This window comes from Homarus americanus, unplaced genomic scaffold, assembly GCF_018991925.1.
Source record: "Homarus americanus isolate GMGI-L3 unplaced genomic scaffold, GMGI_Hamer_2.0 scaffold28051, whole genome shotgun sequence".
Taxonomy (NCBI): domain Eukaryota; kingdom Metazoa; phylum Arthropoda; class Malacostraca; order Decapoda; family Nephropidae; genus Homarus; species Homarus americanus.
The window spans coordinates 718,664-745,930 of record NW_024720144.1 but is presented as its reverse complement, the minus strand read 5'-3'; the positions used below and the strand labels follow the sequence as shown (position 1 = coordinate 745,930).

Here is a 27,267-nt window from a genome sequence, read left to right as displayed (position 1 = left end):
TCTCCGTTCACTAATCCTATGGTCACATGGCGAATTATTTCACGGTAATTTATTATCATACCTTTTAAGAGTTTTAACTCCGTGAGAAGATGAGAGCATGGGTTTATATGTTATCACAGTGAATGTATAAGAGCGGCCAGTTCGAATGTGCGCCTGCGTAGCGAGCAGCGGGTGAGTGCCAAAACGCTGCCATTAAACCCTCTCTATCTTTAAGTTACACCAAATTTGTATCAGCAATTTATAAATTTAAATATTTATAAGTAATAATATAACAAAAATATTAGATAAAGATATCTTAAACCGATGAAATTATCTGTAAATTAAGCCGTCTTGGGGTGCTAACTGGCACCACTGACAAATTCCCCTTGTCACGAGCCTTCCTTGCCAGTTTACCGTGAGTGTTGCGGGTAGGGGCGTGTGGCACCGCCCTTCCCCACGTGTGTATTGCACTACTTGTTTCATACACTAACCCGATATGTCTGCTGTTTTTTCACCTCTCTAACATCATGGTAAGTCCTTCCAGAGAGAGACCTTGGCACTACAGTTATAGTACTGCTTGATACCTCTGATATTTGAGTATCAATGAGACGCTCTCACATCACCAAGAACTATCATGGTACGTGAATATAATGATAAATGTCCGTTTAATGAGCCTCTGCAAGACGGTAGTGCGACTAGCGTGTGAAGATCAGATATTGTAGTCAATACAGGGAGAGGAACCTACGAGTCCGGGTATTATACTTTTTCACTATACTCATTTACGTATTATTTGTTACCCAGAATCCTTCTAGGGACTTTTTTCTAGAATGAATTATAGTTCTGATTATTATATTGTATCTACATGAAGACTACTAAGGTAAGGCAGGGGGGGTAATGCTATAAAAAGAATGTACATGTCTCCGTTGCAAGACCGTCTCCAAGGTGGTGTTGCCATACTGTAGGTGTTATTATTGTGCTGTTGGCTTGCCGATGTCTCATGTCACATTAATTTGTCTTGAAGCTTTGACCTTAGTGAGTCTGTTTTTGGCTTCACAAAGACCCTTAGTGTTTGTGTTTACTGAGTTCCCCATGGAGGTTACAAAGCAAAAACATCGTGTTCTATGTTTTTTCTGTACACCACAACTATTCACCACATCCAGTGACATTTTCCTTTTTATTTGCTTATCAGGTAGAAGTGGAAAAAAGAACGCCATAATGAAGTCTTTATAGTTAGACTTATGAATCTAATTAAAAATAAACATGGTTAAGAATTCCGTTATGTGAAAAACTTATAGAAAACAAGATGATGTTTTGGATGTGTAACTTCAAAGAACTCTGTAAAAAGTAGTATTATGGGAATTGTAATTTTTATTATTGTGTGCTTATTAATAACGTATGTAAATGTGTGTACTGTTGAACAAACTTACAGATGATAAACTGTTTATTAGTGGGGAGAGAGAAGTTAGGGATGTGATTTCTCCGTTTTCCGTTTTCTGTTTTTTCCCTTTCATCGTTTTAGGCAACCCACGTGAATCGCGTAGACTCGTTGAGAAAATGGGGGGTATGACCATGAGAGAGATGTTTGACAATAAATAACAATAATTGACCCTCTAGGGTAGATGGGTCTGCCACGTGAAGACTGTACTGAGTATAGTGGCCGCACTCTGCATGTTCATACATCACAATTATACTCTATTTCTCATTGGCGGAGTATTGCTTGTTTTACATTCCATTCTTCGATTCTTTAGTATTTCATTGACCAAAGATTAATGACGTCATACAACGTCACTATTAGAAGCATTATAATATGCCCCTCCACCCTGTCCACTTGATCCACCCTCCCCCACCGTCACTGGCGGGGAGGGGCTTTTCAATATAACTAAGTTTCTATAATCATTTTACACTTTCTGATGATCACAATTTATTCAATATCTTATAGTTGTATACACAACTCTGTGCAGCATCTCCGAATGGGGAGGTAGAAATTTGGTTAAATTCAATAGTAATAAAACTCAGCATTTACCAATTACACTTTCCAGATTAGATTATTTTATTTATTTTTTTATTTTTTATTTTTTTACGGGGATTATCCCATCCGGGCACAGGTCACTGACCCACATCGGGGCCTGGAGGGCGAAAATGTAATAATAATAATAATAATAATAATAATAATAATAATAATAATAATAATAATAATAATAATAATAATAATAATAATAATAATAATAAAGAACCACAAAGAAATAAAAAATGAAGAGTGAGAAACAATATATGTATGTTGTGTTGTCAATGGTGAGAGAAACAATTGAGACCCTGTAATTGTGTGTAAATGAGGCAGAAAGTCAGATCAGCAACCTGGGACTTGGTCACAATTTTCGTGATGCCATATGGCAGTAGGGTCTACCATTAGACAATACATTATGCTTCCAATATCTTCCCAGGCGGTAATACCTCCCTCTTTGATAGCTTGATCTCCCACCAATCACATTTCAGGACTCAACCATTCTGCCAATTTCTAAAATAGATATGCTAGGCCTCACCATTTCCTCTAATATGTCATGGAAGCCACACATCCTCAACATTGCTAAAGCTGCCTCCCAAAAGCAGTTGCTTCAAGTATATAAGGGATTCATTCATCCTAACTTGGCGTACTGCTCTCATATCTGGGGTGGCTCTTCTTCTGTCCAACTGTTAGATAGGGTGGAATCAAAGGCATTTCGTCTTTTTAACTCTCCTCCTTTAGTCGACAATCTTTCTCCCCTTTCTCTACGCCGCAATGTTGCTTCACTCTCTCTCTTCTTCAGGTACTTTAACAGGCAATGTTCGGTGTATTTGGCATCCTGTGTACCGCCGGCAAGGCCATGGGCCCACCGTTTCTCTGTGGGTGTCGGTCACACAAGAATAACCCGTTACAGTACCCCCTTCTTTCCTCACACAGCCAAACTGTGGAATGCTCTGCCTTCTTCTGTGTTTCCATACTCATACAATCTGTCTCACTTCAAAAAGCTGGTTTTCCAGCATCTTTGTGGTGTAGATTAATAGAATCTTTTTCTTTTCTATTTTTAATTTATTTTTACTCCTATTTTTTCGCCCCCCAGGCCCCGTTGTGGATCGAAGACCTGTGCCCGGATGGGCTATTTCCCGTCAAAAATATAAAGAAAAAATCAGTAGGGCATGTGTGTGTGTACCCCAGGAGGTCAAGGCTGTAGGGCATGTATGTGTCCTCCAGGAGGTCAGGGCTGTAGGGCATGTGTGTGTGTACCCCAGGAGGTCAAGGCTGTAGGGCATGTATGTGTCCTCCAGGAGGTCAGGGCTGTAGGGCATGTGTGTGTGTACCCCAGGAGGTCAAGGCTGTAGGGCATGTGTGTCCCCAGGAGGTCAGGGCTGTAGGGCATGTGTGTGTGTCCCCCAGGAGGTCAGGCTGTAGGGCATGTGTGTGTGTGTACCCCAGGAGGTCAGGGCTGTGGGGCATGTGTGTGTGTCCCCAGGAGGTCAGGGCTGTAGGCATGTGTGTGTGTGTGTGCACCCCAGGAGGTCAGGGCTGTAGGCATGTGTGTGTGTACCCTAGGAGGTCAGGGCTGTAGGGCATGTGTGTGTCCCCCAATCAGTTGTAGGGGCGTGTGTGTGTCCCGCAGGAGGTCAGGGGCTGTAGGGCATGTGTGTCCTCCAGGAGGTCAGGCCAGGGCATGTTTGTGTGTGTCTCCAGGAGGTCAGGGCTGTAGGGCATGTGTGTGTGTACCCAGCAGGTTAGGGCTGTAGGGCATGTGTGTGTGTGATCCCCAGGAGGTCAGGGTTGTGGGGCATGTGTGTGTGTCCCCAGAAGGTCGGGGCTGTAGGGCATGTGTGTGTGTACCCCAGGAGGTCAGGGCTGTAGGGCATGGTGGTGTGTACCCCAGGAGGTCAGGGCTGTAGGGCATGTGTGTGTGTGTTCCCCAGGAGGTCAGGGCTGTAGGGCATGTGTGTGTGTGACTCGGAGGTCAGGGCTGTAGGGCATGTGTGTGACCCCAGGAGGTCAGGGCTGTAGGGCATGTGTGACCCAGGAGTAAGCTTAGGGCATTGTGTGACCCCAGGAGGTCAGGGGTAGGGTGTGTGTGTGTACCCCAGGAGGTCAGGGCTGTAGGGCATGTGTGTGTGTGTCCCCAGGAGGTCAGGGCTGTAGGGCATGTTGTGTGTGTCTCCAGGAGGTCAGGGCTGTAGGGGCATGTGTGTGTGTGTTCCCCAGGAGGTCGGGGCTGTGGGCATGTTTGTGTGTACCCCAGGAGGTCAGGGCTGTAGGGCATGTGTGTAGACCCCCAGGAGGTCAGGCTGTAGGGGCGTGTGTGTGTGAACCCCAGGAGGTCAGGGCTGTAGGGCATGTGTGTGTGTACCCCGGGAGTCAGGCTGTAGGGCATGTGTGTGTGTGTCCCCCAGGAGGTCAGGGCTGTAGGGCATGTGTGTGTGATCCCCAGGAGGTCAGGGCTGTAGGGCATGTGTGTGACCCAGGAGGTCAGGGCTGTAGGGCATGTGCGTGTGTACCCCAGGAGGTCAGGGCTGTAGGGCATTGTGTGCACCCCAGGAGGTCAGGGCTGTAGGGCATGTGTGTGTGTCTCCAGAGGTCAGGGCTGTAGGGCATGTGTGTGTGTCCCCAGGAGGTCAGGGCTGTAGGGAGTGTGTGTGTGTCCCCAGAGGTCAGGGCTGTAGGGCATGGTGTGTGTGCTCCCCAGGAGGTCAGGGCTAGGGCATGTGGTGTGTACCCCAGAGGTCAGGCCAGGGCATGTGTACCCCAGAGGTCAGGGCTGAGGGGCTGTGTGTCCCCCAGGAGGTCAGGGGCTGTAGGGCATGTGTGTGTGTACCCCAGGAGGTCAGGCTGTAGGGCATGTGTGTGTGTACCCCAGGAGGTCAGGTAGGGCATGTTTGTGTGTACCCAGGAGGTCAGGGCAGGCATGTTGTACCCCAGGAGGTCAGGGCTGGGTAGGGTGTGTGTGTACCCCAGGAGGTCAGGGCTGTAGGGCATGTGTGTGTGTGTACCCCAGGAGGTCAGGGCTGTAGGGCATGTGTGTGTGTGCACCCCAGGAGGTCAGGGCTGAAGGGCATTGTGTGTACCCCAGAGGTCAGGGCTGTAGGGCATGTGTGTGTGTCTCCCAGGAGTCAGGGCTGTAGGGCATGTTTGTGTGTGTCTCTCCAGAGGTCAGCTGGTAGGGCATGTGTGTGTGTGTACCCCAGGAAGGGCTGTAGAGCATGTGTGTGTGTGGTCACCCCAGGAGGTCAGGGCTGTAGAGCATGTGTGTGTGTGTATCCCAGGAGGTTAGGGCTGTAGGGCATGTGTGTGTGTGTACCCCAGGAGGTCAGGTGTAGAGCATGTGTGTGTGTGTGTCCCAGGAGGTCAGTGGCTAGGGCATGTATGTGTACCCCAGGACGCCGGGGCTGGGCATGTGTGTGTGACCCAGGAGGTCAGGGCTGTAGGGCATGCGTGTGTCCCGGAGGTCAAGGCTGTAGGGCATGCTTTGTGTGTGTCTCCAGGAGGTCAGGCTGTAGGGCATGCTTGTGTGTGTCCTCCAGGAGGTCAGGGCTGTAGGGCATGTGTGTGTACCCCAGGAGGTCAGGGCTGTAGGGCATGCGTGTGTCCCCAAGGGGTCAAGGCTGTAGGGCATGCTTGTGTGTGCTCCCCAGGGGTCAGGGCTGTGCATGCTGTGTGTGTCCTCCAGGAGGTCAGGGCTGTAGGGCATGTGTGTATCCCCTAAGGGGTCAGTGCTGTAGGGCATGTGTGTCCCCAGGGGTCAGGGTGTGGGCATGTGTGCACCCCAGGAGGTCAGCTGTAGGGCATGCGTGTGTCCCCCAAGGGGTCAGGGCTGTAGGGCATGCTTGTGTGTGCCCTCCAGGAGGTCAGCTGTAGGGCATGTGTGTATCCCCAAGGGGTCAGTGCTGTAGGGCATGTGTGTCCCCAGGAGGTCAGGGCGAGCATGTGTGTCCTGCAGGAGGTCAGGGCTGTAGGGCATGTGCTTGTGTGTGTCCTCCAGGAGGTCAGGGCTGTAGGGCATGTGTGTATCCCAAGGGGTCAGTGCTGTAGGGCATGTGGCCCCAGGAGGTCAGGGCTGTAGGGCATGTGGTGTCCTGCAGGGGGCTAGGCATGTGTGTGTACCCCAGGAGGCAGTGGCTAGGGCATGCGTGTGTCCCCAAGGTCAAGGGCTGTAGGGTAGTTTGTGTGTGTCTCCAGGAGGTCAGGGCTGTAGGGCATGTGTGTATCCCCAAGGGGTCAGTGCTGTAGGGCATGTGTGCGTCCCCAGGAGGTCAGGGCTGTAGGGCATGTGTGTCCCAGGGAGTCAGGGCTAGGGCATGCTTGTGTGTGTCCTCCAGGAGGTCAGGGCTGTAGGGCATGTGTGTATCCCCAAGGGGTCAGTGCTGTAGGGCATGTGTGCGTCCCCAGAGGTCAGGGCTGTAGGGCATGTGTGTGTCCCGCAGGGGCGGGAGGGTGTGTGTCCTGCAGGGGTCAGGCTGTAGAGCATGTGTGCACCCCAGGGGTCAGGGCTGTAGGGCATGTGTGTGTCCTGCAGGGGTCAGGCTGTAGGGCATGTGTGTCCTGCAGGGGGTCAGGCTGTAGGGTGTGTGTTCCGCAGGGGTCAGGGCTGTAGGGCATGTGTGTGTCCTGCAGGGGGTCAGGGCCAGGGCATGTGTGCGTCCCAGGGGTCAGGGCTGTAGGGCATGTGTTGACCTGCAGGGTCAGGCTGTAGGGCATGTGTGGTCCCCAGGGGTCAGGGCTGCAGGGGCTGTGTGTGGGGGTCAGGTATGTGTGTGTCCCGCAGGGGCCAGTGCTGTAGGGCATGTGTGTGCCCCAGGGGTCAGGGCCAGGGCATGTGTCCTGCAGGGGTCAGGGCTGTAGGCATGTGTGCGTCCCCAGGGGGTCAGGGCTGTAGGGCATGTGTTCCCCAGGGGTCAGGGCTGTAGGGCAGTCTTCCAGGAGGACCTATGATGTGTAGGAACATAAAACTCTCCAGCAGTAGGTATAGAAGCTTGTTAAAGCAGAAGAGGTTGCAGCAGGAGGAAAATTGTGTTTAAGAAACAGTTAGAATCAAAGAAAACAGTGTGAGGAAATGGCTCAAAAACAAGGAAGAGCAGAGAGGCCTTCCAGCAACAAAAACAGAAGCGTTTATTCTTGAAAAAAAATAGCTTATGGGAAAGAAAACTAAATATTTTGTTTGTATATATCATGGAACAGGCTTATTGTTCTTATTTTAGTGCTACATATGCTATTGAAACCCCAGTTGCTGGTGCATTAGACATAAATCCCTTTGGTAAGTATTAAATTATGAATTCTCACACAATGCAGTGCAAAAAAAGCTTACCTTATAATTTATCTTCTCAATAATGCACAATTAAAAATATTAAAAAAGTCAAGTTTAGGAACAGCTAATATTTGTAAAGGAATTATTAGGAGTATATGCATGAAAAATATTGTTGTAATAAACATACACGTTTGTTTTTGGGTACTGTGTATTTTAACTATTAGGCGCTCACAAAACGAGTAACAATGTGAGAAATTAGGTTAAATATGGTAAAAACTACCCGGGTAGGTGTTTCCCCGGACCCCCAGCTCAATTTATTCTTTTTTTTTTCCAAGACCCAATCACATCCCTGATAAGTACAAGTGACCAACTGTGTCTAATGGTGATATACTTGGCCACTGTTGCGAACGTTTTGGTACAGGTGATATAACTTTGCTTAAGCATGGTATGAGTACTGGTGACGGGTACTATTCCCACAATATGCTGAAGGCATACAGTGGTCGCGATATGTACTATCAAAAAAAAATATATATATAGTTGTTGAATGAGATGAACCCTGGAATGCTCAATGTCATTGCCACGAGGTATCATTAAGTTTGAACATCCGGCAGTTAGCTGCAAGTCACTATAAATAATGAGTTAGTGAGCAGTGTTAGTTGACAAGATTCGGTATCAAAGCCTAGTAGTAGAAATAACACCTTTGTTTATCAGGTCTGGGAGATGCACAGTAACAGCTACGTGATTAAAACTCATGTGTTGGTTTTATATGTAATAAGAAATAAATGCCGTTACTTATTTAAGGAATGTCTATTTGTTTAGATTAAGAAATTAATGTATGGTTCACTAGTAGAGTAATATCTAACACCACTCCTGTAGCGTGTTGAACTGTAGTTATTATGAAGTACTGACGGCATCCAGATTCACAAAGGTTAGTGCGTTGAATATTCATCACGGTGTGACTACATAAGAATGTACACCTAACTGGTTGGCACAGCACAAGATAACGTACAAAAATAACATCAATATAACGCAAACCACCGTAACCAGATACGTTCACTCAATCAACACAAGTTAGGAAACAAGATCCTCACCGACAATTATTGGAAAGATTATCAACGTCCTAAAAATCCATTCATTCAATAACCTTACTCTGATTAGTAGAGCATCAAATTCCTTCTTGGAATCGGTATTCATGGGAAAGCTCATTAAAATTTTCTATGAACATTTCTAAGAGTTTCGTCAAGTTTCTATGGTTAAGATATTTTATTGCAAGGCTACGAGCAGTTTACCTTTCATGAAATCACAAGAGAGGGACGAACGCCCCCAATCTCTCTTGACGGCTTTCAGTGGTAGGAAAAGCTTTACAAGAGAGTTGGATGACAACGAACAATATATTATGGCATACAGGTAATTATTCCCCGCTAGCGCAGACTCCACTCGACGATGTTTTGTGCGGTACAGTACAATGATCATGTTCATCACGTGTCAAGAACCGACCAAAACAGGCAAGAATAATACTACTGTACATCTACTATTCTACTTAATAGTTCCAGTACAGTATTTCCAAAACGCCTCACCAAGAAAGCGCCGTATTTAGCCACCAGAAACAGGAAAACAGACAAGTCAATTTACAAACTAACTCTAAAAATACTCAGATTTAAGTGGTTTATATCTTGACTAAAATAGTTTCATGTTCAGCCACCTACGTTAAAAATTATTCAAAACATCCAATAAACGTTACAAGTAATTAGCTCCAACATCATTTGCCTCAAGGATACCAACATAATTTACGTTTTTTTTTCTATAATTGAAAGGTCGGTAGGCGGTGCTGTATGACGTCACTCGATCACCACCGCCATGACACCTACAGGCAACAATATCCTGCCAGAGATTAAGTAAGTTTTCATAAGTGATTTTTGTTGGGCGTGTGTTTGTAATGGTTGTGTTTGTTTGGCGTTATGCGTCTATAATGGCTGTTGTTTGTCGCGTGTGTAAGGTTGTGTTGTTTGTTGCAAGGCGTGTTTGTAATGGTCTGTGTTGTCTTTGGCAAGCAGCGTGTCTGTACCATTGTGTTGTCTTGTCACGCAGTGCGTCTTACATGGTCATGCTGTCTGTCAAGGCTTGCGCCTGGTAATGGTCAGTTGTCTGTCACAGCTGCGTCTGTAACGGTTGCGCTGTTTGTTGGCAGCTGGTCTGTAATAATTGTGCTGTTTGTCAGGCAGTGCGTTTGTAATGGCTGGTGTGTCTTTGCAGCGCGTCTGTCGGTCTGTCTTGTGTTGGCTGCGCGTCTGGTAACGGTTGGCTGTTTGTCAAGGCGCTGCGCGTCTTGGTAATGGTTGTGGTTTCATTGGCATGGCGCAGTTTTGGTAATGGTGTTGTTTGTTGGCAGGCAGTGTGTTTGTAATGGTTGTGTTGTTTGTTGGCAGGCAGTGTGTGTTTGTAATGGTTGTGTTGTTTGTCTATGTATGTGTTTGTAATGGTTGTGCTGTTTGTCATAAGGTGTGTTTGTAATGTGTGTGTTGTTTGTTGGCAGGCAGTGTGTTTGTAATGGTTGTGTTGTTTGTTGGCAGGCAGTGTGTTTGTAATGGTTGTGTTGTTTGTTGGCAGGCAGTGTGTTTGTTGATAATGATTGTGTAATTTTGTTGGTGGAAGTTCTGTTTGTTGTTTATGTATGTGAGTCTTTATATGTTGGTAAAGATTACGTTGTGTCCAATTTTATTTGTTGGATGTTTTACGTGTTAAGGGAACATCTAACGTTTTTCTGACTGTAATTATCAGAGACGTGACCGACCGCCCAAGCGGCTAACGAGCCGATCAGTGGCGAAGAGGATAAAAGTAAGAAAAGGTACTTCTTCACTTTGTCTGGGATGTGACAATACAACTTCATTAGCTTAAAAACTGTTGTCAGAAAAAATATGAAAACAAAATGTGTTATCTCATCTCCACGTACAATTAAAATTGAACAACGGGTAGAACATATTTATAAACGTTGGGTGTAGACTAGCAACATAAAACACGTATTAATACAGTAAAAAGGTATGATACTTTTTCCGTAGGTTTCGTTGGTGCCGGACAGTAAGGTGCCGGGTGCAGGAAGTGTGGCTGGTGTTGACATCTGTGACGGGGACGCGCGTGAGTCTCACCTTGCACCAGGACCTGGGCTGGTACGAGGCTCCGCCCACACCCATACCCTGCGGCCTCCACACGGGCTTCATCCTCATCCAGGACAAGGTAGGGCTGCTAGTTGGCGCTTTAACTGAAGACCCCCTATTAGCTAGGGCTCCCTTATCAGCCAGGGCTCCCCTATCACCCAAGGCTCCCCTATCACCCAGGGCTCCACTATCACCCAGGACTCCCCTATCACCCAGAGCTCCTTCTATCACACAGGGATAATTTCAAATTTTCTGTAGTAACTAGGATCCCTTAGTTTGGGTGTATACGTGCGCGTGAAGGTGCGTTTGTGGGTAAATTTTCACCGGATGTTTCATTGTTTCTCAGGTTCGTGACGCGATCACAGGCAAACTGCGAACCCGGGAGAGGGACTATAAGGTTGACCCGTTCCACATCGTGCCACACAAGTTCGCTGTTGAGTTATTCTTACAGTCAGATCAAACATCACCCTTCTGGAGCGACGTGCCAGAGCTGCGCCTGCGCTACCTCAGCTCAGACCACTTGGAGAGACTCGCCACCTCCACACATCACGACTCACTCACCGACCACCAGTCTGGCCGCCTCACTGGTCGTAAATGGGTCTCTTCCACCACTTTGAGCTGTACCGGAGATCCAGTGAGAAGAGAGGTAACGTCTTCCAGCACTTCGAAGGTTATAATTGATTCCAATGTTGAGAGAAGGGCCCACCCAGGAGAGCTGACTAGAGGCAGGTCTCACAGCCAACTCCGCGCACCATCCACGTCTTTTGATAATCTCAAATATCAAAGAGAAGCATCAGTATCTTCGCCAAATCTCTCACGAGCTTTCCAAGTGGCTGTCGATCTATCACGTGCTAGTTCTAAGTTCCTGGCAGGGCTATCCTCCACGAGTAGTGGGGTGTGTCTTGGGTTTGAGGATGGTAGTGAGCCTCCCTCCCCGGACACTAAAGACTCTGCCAACATCAACAGTCCCTACGCTGCTGGCGGGGAAACATCACAGGATTCCGAAGACACTGGAGGTGCCAGACGGAAGAAGTCCTTATACAGCTCCCGAGATCGGTCTCTTCATATTGAGGACTTAACTGGAGAAGAAACATGGAGAGGGAGGGGAAGACGACCCAAAGAGCTCGATGAATCCAATGCCTCCAGCACGTCATATGAAGATCTCCTTGCTTCCATTTCTTCAACCAGAAGAGCGACATTCAAAACGGAACTGAACATTTTACGATTTGATACCCTTGCACAGGAACGTTTGGTAAAGGAAATATTAGCACCTTCAGATTCTGATTTTGAAGACGAAGAAGGGGCGTGTGAAGCCAGTGATTCTGACCTAGTGGGACCTTACGGGTGTGTCATAACCTTTGAGAGTCGCAGCTCTAGTATGGACGATGTCGGGTCCCCTCGGGCACTTGAGGACGTCCTCGTGTCCTTGACATCAAATGAAAGTCACCCAGAAGTCACCTTTGAACCATCACAGTCCCAGCCGGACTTTTCCTCCGCTATAGAACATGATTCAGAGTCCAACCTTGAGACACCAAGCAGCTCTGAAAGGAGACAACCTCAGCCTAAATCCAGAACGATCACTCCCGTGTCACGTTCAGAGACGTCAAGTTTGGATAGTAAGACGTCTTTGTCAGTACCTTTAAGGATGAATACGAGTCCCGTGTCTGAGTTTGTGATGAGCGTTGTGGCCTGTGACTCAGAACTAGATCCTCCCTCTGATGGTGATCCACCACATGACGAGAACCGTATGGACGATGACGTTCACATGTCTGATATAGAAGCAAGTGACAGTGACGCTGAACATGATGGAGCGACCGAGGGTAATGGCCTAATTCCATCAGTCATGGCCACTAGAGGTCCACCTTTAACACCTGACATTGAAGATTATAATTTCCAGTACGACTCTCTGAAACACGAGGATGAACACCTCCCGATAGACATCAGAAATATTGATAGTGAAGAATCGCTAGAACCTGTCGTATCTAAACCTTATGGTGCATATGATGCAGACGAGGAAGAGGAGGAGGAGGAACCCTGTTGTCGACCTGACACTGGTGCCAACGAGAGTGAGGGGAGCGGCTTGTATGAGGTGGAGGGGGCACAACCCACCTACTCATCAGTGGACGGAGAAGTGCCCAGTGATTCTCTCACTCAAGTAACAACCAGCAGCCAGAAAGTCACTGTGAGAGATGTCCAAGATGTTCATTTTTCTGAGAGTGATAAGAAGTCACCGGTGGAGGAGAGAGAATGTGTGAGTGACACAAATGGGAAAGGGAAAGTCAGTAGTGAAGAATTTGATGTGCCAAAGAGGAACGAGAAAACAGAAGAAATTACAGTAGAAGACCTGTTAGACGACAGTGATTTAGTGTCAGCAGTGATTAAGACAAAGGTTACATTTAGTGGCAGTAAGACTGGTGGACCCTTGTGTGACGTAGTTGGTGAAGGCGAGAGATCTTACGAGCGTGGTGACTTGGGCAGAACTTTAGTAGATGGTGATAGGGGTAGAACTTCAAGAGGTGGCAATGAAGGTAAAACATTCACAGTTAGTGACAGAGGCAGAAGTGTAAGTGACGTTGAAGGAGAAAGTTTAGCAGTTGGTGACAGAGGGAGAACTTTGATGGGTCACAATGAAGTTAGAACTGACACACGCATTGGCGGCAGAGCTAAGGCAAGTGATGGTTTTAAATCTGAACATGATAGAGAAAATAATAAACAGAGGCAGTTGAGAACACCGGCAGGGGGCAGCAGAGAGCGGCAACTTCCAGCTACAAGAGGAACCAACCCTCAACACCTGGACCAAAGAGATTCTGAAAATTTACAACCACTTCCGAGGCCTCTGAGGCTCCAGAACGCCGGCACGCAAACACCGCAGACGAAACGCACTTCGAAGATGACATCCACACGGTCACACAAATTCAGTGAAGGTGAAGGAGCCGCCACGAGTACCACAAAATACAGTCGATCTCCTCTACGTAACAGGACCAACGGGCAGGCGGAGTCTCCTTACACCCCACTACCAGATAGACTGAGTGGCCCCTGGTCACAGAGGGTCAACAGAGGCCCCACTGCTCCACCACCACCTCCGGCTGGTAAACCAGAGCTGGCCACACTACAGAGGAACTTATACAGCCTGGTGCAGGCACACGAGGCGGGTCAGGTGGGCCAGAACAGCCTGCTTCTGAGACATCTGCAGAGTGAGTTGAGACAGCCGCGAGGGTACCACCTGCCCCACGGGCTGCACCTGGCCCAACACATCCTCCCGTCCGCCTCACCTCACCTGCCACCACCTGTCCACAACACCCGACATCATCGTTATCATCATCACCACCACCAGAGTCCTGTCAAGCACCATCACCAGTCATCCTTTCATAACCGCCACTATCAGTCTACCATACACCACCACCAGCCTGCCGTCCATCGTCACCACTCACCCGTCCATCATCACTCACCCGTCCTTCACCACGACCACCAGTCACCCGCCCATCACTCCACCCCACCATTTCTCCACAAGTACCCGGTGCTGAACTCCACCTTGGTACAATCGTCCTCCTCCATGGCCTACTACAACACCCGACCCAACCCGACCTCACATAACCCAGGGGACAGGTTGGGAGGTGTTAGCTACGGGGGCAGTGCCGGTGACCTCGGCAGACTACAACACACCGCCACTTTTTCACACCACACCGGTAAGTCCAGGATTATTTGTGGTTCTTTTATTAAGGTTTTCTCATGAATTGGCGTACAAAATGGCGTCAAATTTACATGGATACGATCACAACACCATATAAGAGGATAACTTGAGAGAGGTTTTATGAATCCCGAACCAAGTGTGTATTACAGTATAGTAGAAACTTATTACACTCGTTAGTGATGTTAGAATGAGATGTGTAGAGTAATTTGAGCTTACGACATTGTGTTTGTGGTGTGATAATGAAAAGATACATAAATTTATTGTTTATGACACGATCTTATGAATAGTGTGAGTAAGGTGAGTCGACAATACATTGGTGCTTTATTCTGAAGCGTGACCTTATGTACGTTTATGATGTGAATTAAGACCTTATGACGTGAGTTTCAAGGCATAGTTTGTGGTGTAAGTAACTGTAAATTGTAGGGTGGTAATGTGTAAGGTGTACTAACTAGCGTATAACCCGTGGTGGTGATGACTCAATATTCCACATTATTTATTCAGTTCAGGCTGTCGCTGAAACATGGTGTGCTCCGTGCAGGCTAACACCCCCTCCCCTCTCCCGTACCCCACTGAGGACCCACAGCACGTCTCTGGACCTCACAACTTACTCTACACATACAATACAATTTCATACGTTTTTAGTAACAACATGAAGATACAGTATTTGATATTTTCGATGTGAGTAACTCATAAGAACGAATATTTGGCCGGAATTTGGGATCACGAAGATTAGCTCCTCCCCCACCCCAGTCCGAGATGATTGAACTGAGGGGAGATCATGTGAGATTAGGTTAACATTAATCTTAAGGTTAAATAAGCTGGAAGGATTCTACCATTTTCTATACGATTTCTTAGGTGTTGAAACTTATTGTTATTTAACAGGGAGTGATGTCAACAATAGTCGTTCCGTAGATTCACATTTGTTTCTTCTTTTCATCGCGTGTGTTGATAACGTTCCCCTTGGTATATGGGCAGTCGGAGCTCAGTTTAGTTTTTTGTCTAAGGTGTGTGTGGTGTAGAGTATTGGTGGTAGTAAGAGGGTGTGGGGCCAGCGTCACCCCCAATACACCTGGCATTTACCGATGTTATCAGTAGAGGAACAGCAGGGGTGAGGCTCTACCACCACTACTACTACCCATCACTGTCAGATACTTCCTCGATCAATACCTCACCGCCACTCACAATATGCCATCCTGTGTGACATAATCCCACTTATTCTAATATGAAATTATCTATCGTAAACTGACCTATTCAAACCCAACCTAAAACTGTGATCCTAACTAAACCTAAAACTATCTTAAACTCCCCTATCCAGACCTAACTTAAAATAGTGATCCTAACCTAAAACTATCTTAAATTTACCTACCCAGACCTATCTTAAAACAGTGACCCTAACCTAAAATTATCTTAAACTAACCTATGCAGCCCTAACCTGACTTGACCTAACCTCAAACTATCTTAAACTAACCTATCCAAACTTTACCTAAAACAGTGACCAGGAACCTAACCTAAAACAATCTACCCTTCACTGACCTGGCTAGCCATAACCTAAAGTAAACTAACGTATCTAAATCTAACCTAAAGGCAGTGTGAAATTAACAAATATTCTAAAGTACTGAAGAAAGTAAGCCTTCAGTGCACACGGGGTGTAATATGGTTGTCACTACTCGATCACCTTCACCTCCCAAAGTGTAGAGGCGGAGTAACAGGGGGTGTTGTCTTGTACGAGATTATGTTTTTTTTTTTTTACGACTTAATAGTGTTGAACCACGCAGTTGTGCTTGACAGTGATCGAGAACGTCAACATCATGATGTATTAAACTGTAATTTTCAACCCAAAATTGAGTGAGACGCGGCAAACAAGTGGACACAGAGATCTTGTCCTTAAAGTCACTGGTTCGCGCCTTGGGGATCTCTCATAGATGATGTAAATGGGTGTGAAGGAGGGTCGGAGTAGTACCGGCATCCTGAAGGTGCGTTGTGTAAGTTGGTAAAAATTAATATTAATTGTATTTTGTGACTTACAGTAAAATACTTGAACTAACGTGGGATTTTGGACAAGCGAACTGGATAAGTTTTATGTTTTATTTGGGGTGAATTTAGTAATGTCAGTGTTGATATTGTTCGTCCGTCGTCCCAGACAGAACCTCTTGCTCGGTAACCTGTAGTAGGTGGATAACTAATTAACCGTGCGTGTCTCAGGTAAATTGTTTCCGTTTTTACGTAGATGTCAATGTTTGCATGTATCTTATACTTGCATCTGTGTACTATACGTTTTTTGGTTGCCATTGTTTGTATGTTTATATTCATGAGTGTATGTTTATTTGGGTGTGTATGGGTGTAGATGTAATATTATGTGTTATGAATATTTTAGTGTGTACAGTACATGTGCGCGTTAATTAGTGTACATACATGTTTATTTTTTGGCGGTGTTAGTGTGAACAGGAGTATGCTTGTGGTTTGCTCTTGTGAGTGTCATTTTATGTAATTATGTATGCATGTGTATGAATTTATGTATATTCTGTATGGCTGTCTGTGTATGTGTTTATGAATGCCACTGAGTGTATGCGTTTGTGTGTAAATGTACGTGTATGTTTTGTATGGGTCTCTCTCTTCTCTCTCTCTTTCTTTCTTTTCTCTCTTTCTCTCTCTCCATCTCTTCTTTCTCTCTCCCTCTCTCATATGATTGCCGCATGCGTGAGAGAGTATCATGATGGGCAGGAGTGGACCATCACGCCACAGTCACCCTCGAACCGTGGTCAGGAAAGGTAGTTCGTCCCGTCTTTACCTCACACCCCCTCTCTCTCTCTCTCTCCCTCCCCCTCCCGCGGTTCTCCTTGCCCTATTCAGTGGTTCTCCGTGCGTAAGTGGTTGACGTTGCGTGGTTCCTGCAGCGCTGACGTCTGTTACCTTTCTCTTGGTAAGCTAAAAGGAATTTCACTTCCTGCAGTATCGACTTGTCTACAAAGGTCAGCTGACTGCCATGTTCCCACCTTGTGATCAGCCTCCTGTTTACTTGAATAGTTTTTATATTATATGTGCCACTTCAGGACTAATTGCTTGAGGTTCTTCATAACTAGTAGTATATAGTTTTATATACTTATCTGTGGTTCTACATACTTAATTACCTGTGGTTCTTCATAATGAATTACCCGTGGCTCTACATCCTATCAGTGGTTCTACATACTTATCTGTTGTTCTTATATACATGCGGTTCTTACATACCTGCGGTTCTACATAACCTGTGGGTCTTACACACCTGAGGTATGACATATATACCTGTGGTTCTTACATACCTGTGGCTCTTACATACCTGCGGTTCTTACATACCTATGGTTCTTACATACCTATGGTTCTTACATACCTGCAGTTCTACATACCTGTGGGTCTTACATAACTGCGGTTCTTACATAACTGTGGTTCTTACATACCTGCAGTTCTACATACCTGCAGTTCTACATACTTGTGGTTCTACACTTACCTGTGGTTCTACATAACTATGGTTCTACATACTTACCTGTGGTTCTACATACTTACCTGTGGTTCTACATACTTACCTGTGGTGCTACATACCCGTGGTTCTACTACCTGTGGTTCTACATACTTACCTGTGGTTCTACATACTTACCTGTGGTTCTACATACTTACCTGTGGTTCTACATACTTACCTGTGGTTCTACATACTTACCTGTGGTTCTACATACTTACCTGTGGTCTACATACTTACCTGTGGTTCTACATACTTACCTGTGGTTCTACATACATACCTGTGGTTCTACATACTTACCTGTGGTTCTACATACTTACCTGTGACTGAGCATCATTAACCTAGCATCTCACTCATATGCCCCCACACGTTTTCCCTGGTTTCTCCTGATGATAACAAACCCCAGGCAGGTAATTACTTGTTTTCCTCAGTAATTACCTGTACCTTGGCTTGGCAGTCACCTCACTCACTCATGGTAATTACGTCTGTGTACTGATTCAGCTGTCGGTCCATACGTAATTACCTTTGTGTCTTGGTGATATTTACACACACACACACACACACACACACTACACACACACACACACACACACACACACACACACACACACACACACACACACACACACACACACTACACATATTTGGCCATGTATGTACCTATGTGTGTATGTAAGTAATTAAATTACTCTTTTTTCAGGCAGTACTGTACAGTATGTTATTGTTTCAGTAAAGTGTCTAACTGTCATCAGATTGTTATTATAGGTGTAACTGTGTGTGTGTGTGTGTGTCCAATTATAATTATGTATATCTGGACATAACAACTGATATCCTTAATATTCTTGTCCTCAGTAAGTGGTGCATCAAGTATCCGCAGTGCCTCCAGCCTTCCAGACCTATACCATACAGCACCTGCTGGTCACCAAGGTCCTGCCCGCACCACAACCTTCACTCTCAGTAACCCCGGGCCCTCACACGCCCACTCTGCATTCGACGTGATGGTGGGCAGGTGAGGATCCTACGTTTATTTTTGCACTTTCTCATGCAGGATTTACTGGTTCTGTGTATGTACAAAGTTAAAGCACATATGAAAATGTATTGATATGTTTTCACAAGTTTTCCCTAATTAGTTATGGACATGTTACTTCACCTATTGATCAGTCTTGTTACCAACATTATGTGATGTCATACACTAGTTTTGACCTAGTACCAAAGTGCTAGCTATTATTCTAAACTGAATATGAATATTAGTCCTAGATTATATGCACATCCATATAAGTACTATACTGTACACTCTTAGTGCTATTGCATGTGATGACAGATCTGCTTTTTTCCTCACATACATGTTGCCAGTACTCTACTGCTCTTTCCTTTCTCTCACACTTGTTAACTTTCCATCTCCTTCATACATACACTGACAGCCTGTCCATGTCACAGCTCTTAACCACAGTGTTCTCTCGTCCTTTCTCTTCCTTTCCCCTTAACAATTATTGACAATTGCATTCTTTCTCTCTCTCCCTCTTACACCTGTTGATAGTCCTCAGCCCCTCTCCTCATACATGTTAAAAAGTCAGCTTCCTCTTTTCCTCCCTTCTTCCTCTCTCTCATTAAGATGCTGTATCTTCTTTCCTTTCCATCCTATTTCTTTCTTTCTCATACACATACACACACATAAACCTATTCTTTTTTCTTATCTTTTAGTGGTGGTGGTATTGGGCAGAAGGGGACCTACTGGGACAGTGACAGTGGTGGCTCTACTGATTCACTCATTGATGAAGCTGACCACATCACCACCACACCCCTCGACCCCAACATCTATACTGTTTATTACCCTGGCAATGGTATGTACCTCACACCCTCGATCCCAGCATCTCCTGTAATTAGTGTACAGTGCTCCCCTAACAATAGTATGTATAACTACAGTACCTCATAGTTATCTGTGGTCTATGCCTGGAAACTCACTGTCATTCTAATTTCCCAAGACATTCCTTTATATAGCAAGTTAAGTTTTAACTTAAAGAATATACCTGTAAAGTACTTCTGTTAGACATACCTGTACACACATATTCAGTGTAATTGCTTGTTGTAAAGATTAAAACAGTACAAAATTGGAAAAATAAACTTATTGTAATGAGGGCAGTAACAGAACAGTAGCTTAAACTATGATACAGGTACTGTACTTCAGAGTTTTAGATTAAACTCATAAATTAGTTTTTATCCTAATAAAAACAAAGAAGAGATGCGAAATGATAATCACTTTAAGGCTCAATAATTGCTCCTTGGATTGAGCAACTATGATCACATATTATAGCATTAACCCCACGGGTTGAAGACCTCAGGTAAACACATAGAGGTTTGGTCAGTAAAGGTTGGAACAACAACAGTCATCCTTAAAGAAGGTTCATTATAAGCCAACATACTAAATTTCAAAGTTTAGTTCCAACTGAAACTCCATCTGGTTTGAATAGTAGAGTGGCAGCAATTTCTCCTACAACCCAGGGAAAGGGAAGCAGAACTAAGAGTTTTAGCCTCTACTTTGAGCATTATACAGGTAGTGGAATATCACGCTGAATTCATGTTGTAATTTTTATTTCCCAATGACTACACTCAACTTCCACCTTTATTTAATATAATGATACAACAAGAAGCACATCATTTGTACCACAGAAGAGTGTCACTGTTTCTAAACCACGAAGTGACCGAAACAGCTAGACCAAGCACAGGAACATTTGGGTCTATGATCATGTAAAAATTAACACATTCCTTGTAAAGTAGAAATGCATTTAACAGGTTGATTTAAAATAAGACACATAACTAATTAATGAATTAGTCCCAGCCACTAAATTCTAGGGTTTACAAGGGTTTCCTTGTAACACAGTCACTTGGGGAGGACATCAGTCATGAAAAATGATATTATGGAAGTTGATACAGCATATTAGTATTTAATTTTAAAATTATTTGTCATATTGTGGTATATCACTTTCCATTATCTGTTAAAATTATGGTTTCCTCTCATTAATTTTTGGTAATTTTACAAATTCATTAAAAAAATTGATAGTGCTTTTCATAGAAAAAGTTTCTTTTTGATAATTCGAGTAAAAAAAAAAGTTTCAACCAATTACAGTTACTGGTACATTGTGTCATGCTCCCACACAAGATGCATACTGTATTTGTAATCGTATTATCATATCATTAAGATTTTTAATATTGTTCTTAAAATTGTTGTAGTGTACTATTGTAGTGGTAATAATTATCTGTTATTATTAACCATGACCCTGCCAACAGACAGGGATGGACAATACAGAAAACGACACAGACAGCGGAGACGGAGGACACGCTCACACCAAGGTGGATTCAGTTCTTGGAGAGGTGAACCTGATGCTGCTAGTCTAGGTTAGTCCATCTGTAAACTATAGTCCAATGAGTTCGTTACAACTGTGTGTTTATGTTGTTGAATGAGTGTGTTATAAGGAGTCTTCTTGTGTATTGTCTAGTGTGTGTGTGTGTGTGTTCAGGAAAGTATTTGTGTAAAGTGTTCACTGCTTATACAGTACTGTACAATATGTGCTTTCAAGTGTCTGTGTAATCTATCAATGTTTGTGTGTGCTGTAATTGTTGAGTGTTTATGTCAGTGTTTCTGTGTGCTGTAATTGTTGAGTGTTTATGTTCATTAGTGAGTGTACTGGTTTATTGCAGAATATTAATTTGTATTAAGGAATGTCTGTTGCATGTTGTATACTGTTTTATCATGTACACTATTACAAAGCTTTGTGGTTATTCTGAATTGTTTTGGTGTGTCTGTGACTGCTGTAAAATATTTATGTGCTATAGTGTTCATGGTTATTGTGGAGCAATTTAGATTTCCATGCTGTGTTGTTTTCTTTCACTTCATTTTAGTACACTTACATCATTATGTATACCTGTACAGCACACTTACTGTATATCACTTACTGGTATATCATTAAGGCTTAGATTAATATGTATACTAATCATTCAACTTATTTTAATTAATTTTGTAATGAGAATACAGAGTTAAAAAATGCTGTACATATACAGTATAACTTACTTCCACAGGAGCCAGCAGTGGGCGTCCATATCTGCCCTACCGTGGTGACCAACTGTCCCCAGGTCAGCAGGTGAAGGTGCTCGCCCCAGGTGGAGGAGTAGCAGTAGCTAGGGTCCTCACTAATCAGAAGTCTTCGTGGCATTTAGCTGATAAGAGTCGTCGTTCATCTTCTCTTCCTGTTGCTTCTGCCAGTGTAACGGTCATCCTGCTGAGTGAGCCAAACAGGTAAGTACAGTATTGTAAGAGGTACTGTTGGGTTGTGATATTACAGTATTGTACATAATTTTGGAAACACTTTAGAAAAAAATCTTCTTAAAAGTGTTAAAACAACAACACAAAACACACACTCATACACACATTCCTGTACAGTAGTATTTAGACATAAAGAAACCTTAATTTATCACAAACAGGAGAGTAATTATATAATATTCTTAAAAAATATTTTCAATGTTACCAGGTTAGACACTCATCCCTCAAGCAGGACCTTCCACTGGAATGATAAGTTTGCCATAGCGTATTATAGCCAGAAACAGTAAAGAGTTAGTGTTGGTTATAATATGTTACCTTACCTGTATCTCTGTCTTTTGTATATACGTACTGTACAGTATGCACTTAAACCCAGGGAAGGGAAAGACAATGAAACCAGGAGTAGGAGGAGTTAGTAGAATCTGGGGGGGGGGGATTATATAGCCAGGTGAGGGGAAACTGCAGAACTACAAGAGAGAGAGATAGTACAGCGAGGAAGGAAGGGGAATCAACGGTGTCAGTATACAAAGAGGAGACAGTAAAATTAGGTGAAATTGATGTTAAAATACTGTATGACCTGTACAGACTTAAGTTCATACACATTCATAGCAAAGCAAGTTAGTGGTACCTGAGGCATGCAATCAGGGTCGCAGCTTTTCTTAGATCAGAAATTAACCATGTCATTCTTTTCATTCTCTAACTTTCCTTAATTTGTAACTTTATGTGTGTTTAAGGAGCAAAGTACATACTGTATACGGAATCTGCTTTACATGACTAGATGTGAATTTCTGTATTGGATAAAAAGCTTGATGTCGTATTCCAGGTTGCAGGGAAGTGTGGTGACTGTCCCCTTGGAGAAAGTACTGCTTGCCTGGCCAAGAGCCTAATGACAGTAAGCATTATCACTACTCCAATCAAGTCCGCCAGTGCCACCATCAGTACTGTACTAGCATGTAATTTGAAAATAAGAAAATATATTTTGTATTATGCATTGTATGGCATTAAGTATATTAGCCAAATGTTATTTATCATCTGTATGTTTCGCCTAATATAAGCTAAAATTCATGGAACATTTTGTGGATTTATAGTGGGTATATTATGACCAACACTATTTTCCTTGTACTGTGCTTCTAAAATTAGAGTATGTAAACCTACAAACTATAACCAAAATATGCATTATGATAATGTTTAAGTCTATTAATCTCATACCATATGTACCTTCTCAGTTATAAAGGAGCGATAAAGTGCCTGAAGTCTCAGACAAAGTGTGAAGTATCTCTTGTACATCTAATTTTTTTTACAAAAGAGTTCCCAACCTTAAATTCATTTCCACCAGTCATTTAACATGATGTACAGGAGACAGTTGATACAAGAGAAATTAAGGATTTGACATCAGTGAATCATGAAAAATTAGAATGCAAAGAACAAAATGATTATGGCATATTACAAGGCTTAAGACAAAAGAAATTATGGAACAAATTTTCCCCTGATATATACTGTAATAAATTTTTTCTTAAATGTGAGTGAACAGTGAAAGTAAAGGTATTAAAATGATAAATCTGTAACTTGTCATTGAACGGGCAGCAGAGTTTGTTACCTGATATAGTACAGTACAGTATATGTAATGTAAAAGTGTCTGAGCAGTGAGAGGATTAGTTTTATCCCATCACCCAGACAAGAACACACCGTCCCTACATGGAGTAAGAGCAGCAATTTTGCATGTTAACCTTTAATAAATTGTTATATTTATACAACACAACATAATTTTAATAAATTCTGTATACCAACATAATGAGACCCATGAAGATGTGCCATGAACAAGGAAACACACCTTAATAGGACAAGACATATGTAGTGTAGTCACTATAATGAATACACTTTAGGTTAAGGTCACTCAAATTATGAATTAATTTAGTCATTTGCTTTCATGATACTACCTGGAATCCATTGTAAACTTTTATCTCATGGGTTCATGTTTTTTGCTTAATGAGTAGATTGTAATTGAGCTGTGCACACTGCCAAAGCTTAAAGGATTGTACAGGTAATTACTGTATTGGCTTGGAAGACATTTTCTTCTATTAATTACAGTACTCTTATTTAATTTTTGTTGCATTTAACTAACTTTATCACTGTCATCATCAAATTTTCAAACAATTTATGTGATGCTGTTTATATGCTTATTTACCAGTCATCCACCTGGGCATACAGACGTGTCACCAATTAAGATGAGAGGCCTCTTTTCAAGATTTTACCTGCCATCAGTTGTTTATGTTATACCAGCCAGCACATGATATCTACTCATACTCAGGGGCTCTGTGGCTCCTTCAAGGAACCCATGAAAGTAAAGCTTAAAGAGGCCCAAGATTCTGAATTAATGATGTACTGTATATGTTCTATAAAGTAAGGGAAATTAATCCTCATACAATACAGTATAGGCAAATAAAACATGTTCAAAATGTTACTGAAAGATAGAATCAATGCCTAAATAACCATTAATGATTATAAATATTATAAATTGTTACCTAAAATGTTATCCTACGCAAATATTTATTTTAATATTTCATGTTATGAAATAGATTTACCAGCATTTATTTCATCTTGACTTATCAAGTAAGAAAAGTGCCTGCCAGGTTATCCCAACTCATTGTTCAATACAGTATAACATAAGAATGAAGGAAACTGCAGTGGGCCTATTGACCCATACTGGGCAGTCCCATTTACACCCAACCCCTATCGCTCATATATCTATCCAACCTATGTTTGAAGCTATCCAGCATCAAGGTTGTTGAGCCTATTAAACCACTTGCCTTAAATTGGTAAATTAATAAAGTGGGGATAACTTATTGGTTCTGTTGACTAAATTGTTCTGTTCAGAAATATATTTGTTGCAATGAAACTGATTTTATTTAGTTGACTATATTACAGAATAACTATTTTTGATCTCTTCATTTGCTTAGAGTTCCACCTTATAGTTTCTCTTGGCCTTGTTAACTACCACCAGACTACTGCTTAGCATTTTCAATAGTTATTTCTGAAGATAAACAGATCTGCAGTATCACAACAGAGGATACAGTCACTGGGAGGATACAGGTCTCACTGTCATATTGAGGATAACTGATTTATGCTCAGGACACACCCAGTTTGCCCAGATATAAATGGATACCTATCTTTACAGTTTGGCAGTGAAATCCGTCAAGTGCAATACTGCCCATGTTACTTCCTTGTGGTTTGAAGGTTTGAGTATACAACTGCCTCTAATGGGCTGTTAGGCCTATGGGATCCACTCACCCCTTTTCACTATACATAAACACTTACATGTTAAAGAGTATACAGTACTGTACATTACTACTGTATTTGCCAAATTTACAAATATGAGTCTTGAAGCTCATGTTCCATGGTGTGAGAACACACGTTTATTGAATCTTTATTATACCTGAAGAAACATGATGCTTAGGCACCCCAACGTGAACCTCACATTACATGATCTTATCTAACTTAAACTAACCCCTCCAAGTAGCATTAGAGGGTTTAACTGTCAGGTGAAATAAGCTGGGTTGCCTAATCTTCATGTGAACAAAAACATGAAAAAATGTACTGTAATAACTAAGGTAGGTCAAGTATTATTTAGAATTTCCATATAGTGGAAGTAGTCCTGAGATTAGTATTTTTTGTTGTTGTTATTTCATATACTGTACTGTACAGTATACATAAGTATCTTCTAAATTCCTGGCCAGGTGTTATTATTATTATTATTTTTTTTTTTTGTGGGGGGAGGGGGTTACTGAGGTCCATTATATGGTACTGTATTCTTAATCCTACATTTTCTGTCTTTCAGTAGGTCCGGTGATCCAACTTTCACTTTATTGCCATGTTTTAATTATTAGAATCATCAAGAAGAAAACATCAAACCAAAACTTGTCCACTTTTTCACCATCACAAAAACATTCTTGATGGGGCAGAGGGAAGTTGTGGTGCTCATGTTAAGGAGCTAAATGGGGCAAGACCTACCTGGGTACTTCTCTTTAAGATCTTTCTTCTACTACAGTTATAAGATTCTGTAATGAATAGATTATACAGTTTTATGTATTTGATTTATTGGTTATACAACATTATTCTTAACACTAATTTCTTTGTGGTTTATCAAGATACAATTCTGTGTAATGAGGTAAATGATGACAGTACAGTAAGAACAGAGGACTTATGATCATTCCTTTACTGTTGTCCTAAGAGATGAAAGTTTCTTCTTTAATGTATGTTGAATAATAGATATATTTATACTGTCATGAATTTTGTAATGAGTGTTGCACAATTTGCTATCATGAATGTGTGATGTATGACCTTACTTTACATCAACATTGTGCTACTGCCATTTATCAATGTACAGTGTCTACCCAATTAAAACTTGCTATATAATACAGGGGTTTTCACTCATTTAACATATAAGTTTGATACACCATGTAATTCAGCCTGATCAATTATGTTTTTACCACGTTCTGGCTTTTTTCAAATATTTCGCAAAAAAATTTCAATATATTTCCATCGTTTTTTTTAACTTTTATACCTTTGTTAATCACATTAATTTACCCTGTACATTCAACTGTCCCAAGTAGCTCGTCTTGTAAGCATATTAATCAGAGCCATAGTTTTGAGTTTCTCACCTTTATATGATTTATCAACAAGTTAAAGGATTTCCATCAACTTGTTCCTGAATTCGGCTATAATTTGGAGAAGACATTCTCCAAAACTGTATATTTTACACACTGCTTCTGACTAATGGCTGTGTTCAAACTGGGATATTCTTCTAGTTAGCCAATGTAAATTACTGTAATCACTTTATTTGCATTAGCCACCAGCTTGCCCACACTGTTGGACATCAGATTAAAAGCAACTTAACCTCATACTGTATTATGTATAGTACTCTAATTCACTGTAAGTGTGCAGCTCATTGACTGACAATTCATAAATACAAAAGCTCTTATTTCATCTTAATATCTTAATAGTGACATTACTGTATATAATATATACAGTACTATATATTATATAGTACAGTACAGTATACTGTACAGCTTACTATGTACAATATCACTAGTAAATGGGGATAATCATCCAAATAAGCCTTTTAATATAACTATATTTAACCAAATACACAGTACAGGTACTTAATTTTATCTTTATTGTTGACCAAACAAAAATGATTTAAACAAAATACTGTACTGTACAACAAAATTTGCTTTCTCATTTAAGATGTCATTTGTAATTAAAACAAAAACTACCTGTAGAATATATGTAAATTCTGTTAATTTAGTGATGATATGCTTCAATTATACTGTAATTAGTGTATGATCATCAGTTCACAAATTCACAATGCAGTTAGGAGGTTAGGGCAG

The 27,267-nt window shown here is 42.6% G+C and overlaps 1 protein-coding gene and 1 long non-coding RNA gene across 3 annotated transcripts; one reads left to right on the top strand and one right to left on the bottom strand.

The window, feature by feature from the left end:
- The first annotated feature begins 394 nt into the window (after window positions 1–394).
- LOC121860414 lies at window positions 395–26,293 on the top strand. 2 transcript variants are annotated; one of them, XM_042357563.1, is made up of 9 exons: window positions 395–509; window positions 9,053–9,133; window positions 10,295–10,469; window positions 10,737–14,076; window positions 18,421–18,577; window positions 19,270–19,409; window positions 20,854–20,961; window positions 21,643–21,859; window positions 22,704–26,293. In XM_042357563.1, the coding sequence occupies exons 2-9, from the start codon at window positions 9,096–9,098 to the stop codon at window positions 22,765–22,767; spliced, it is 4,239 nt and encodes a 1,412-aa protein (XP_042213497.1). In that variant the 5' UTR covers window positions 395–509; window positions 9,053–9,095; the 3' UTR covers window positions 22,768–26,293. The 2 variants fall into 2 exon arrangements, with proteins under 2 accessions (XP_042213497.1, XP_042213498.1); XM_042357564.1 differs by lacking the exons at window positions 19,270–19,409; window positions 21,643–21,859; window positions 22,704–26,293 and having other exon boundaries at window positions 20,854–20,941.
- Window positions 20,141–22,763, bottom strand: LOC121860415. Its single transcript, XR_006087873.1, has 3 exons — window positions 22,630–22,763; window positions 21,635–21,842; window positions 20,141–20,978 (listed from the first exon to the last, which is right to left on the bottom strand). It is a non-coding gene; the product is annotated as an uncharacterized LOC121860415 (long non-coding RNA).
- Window positions 26,294–27,267: the final 974 nt, after the last annotated feature.

Coding starts and splice junctions, on each gene's coding strand:
- LOC121860414 (XM_042357563.1), top strand. CDS start 9,096: ATGACACCTACAGGCAACAATATCCTGCCAGAGATTAA. Junction 10,470..10,736: donor TCATCCTCATCCAGGACAAG/GTAGGGCTGCTA, acceptor ATTGTTTCTCAG/GTTCGTGACGCGATCACAGG. Junction 18,578..19,269: donor TTCGACGTGATGGTGGGCAG/GTGAGGATCCTA, acceptor CTTATCTTTTAG/TGGTGGTGGTATTGGGCAGA.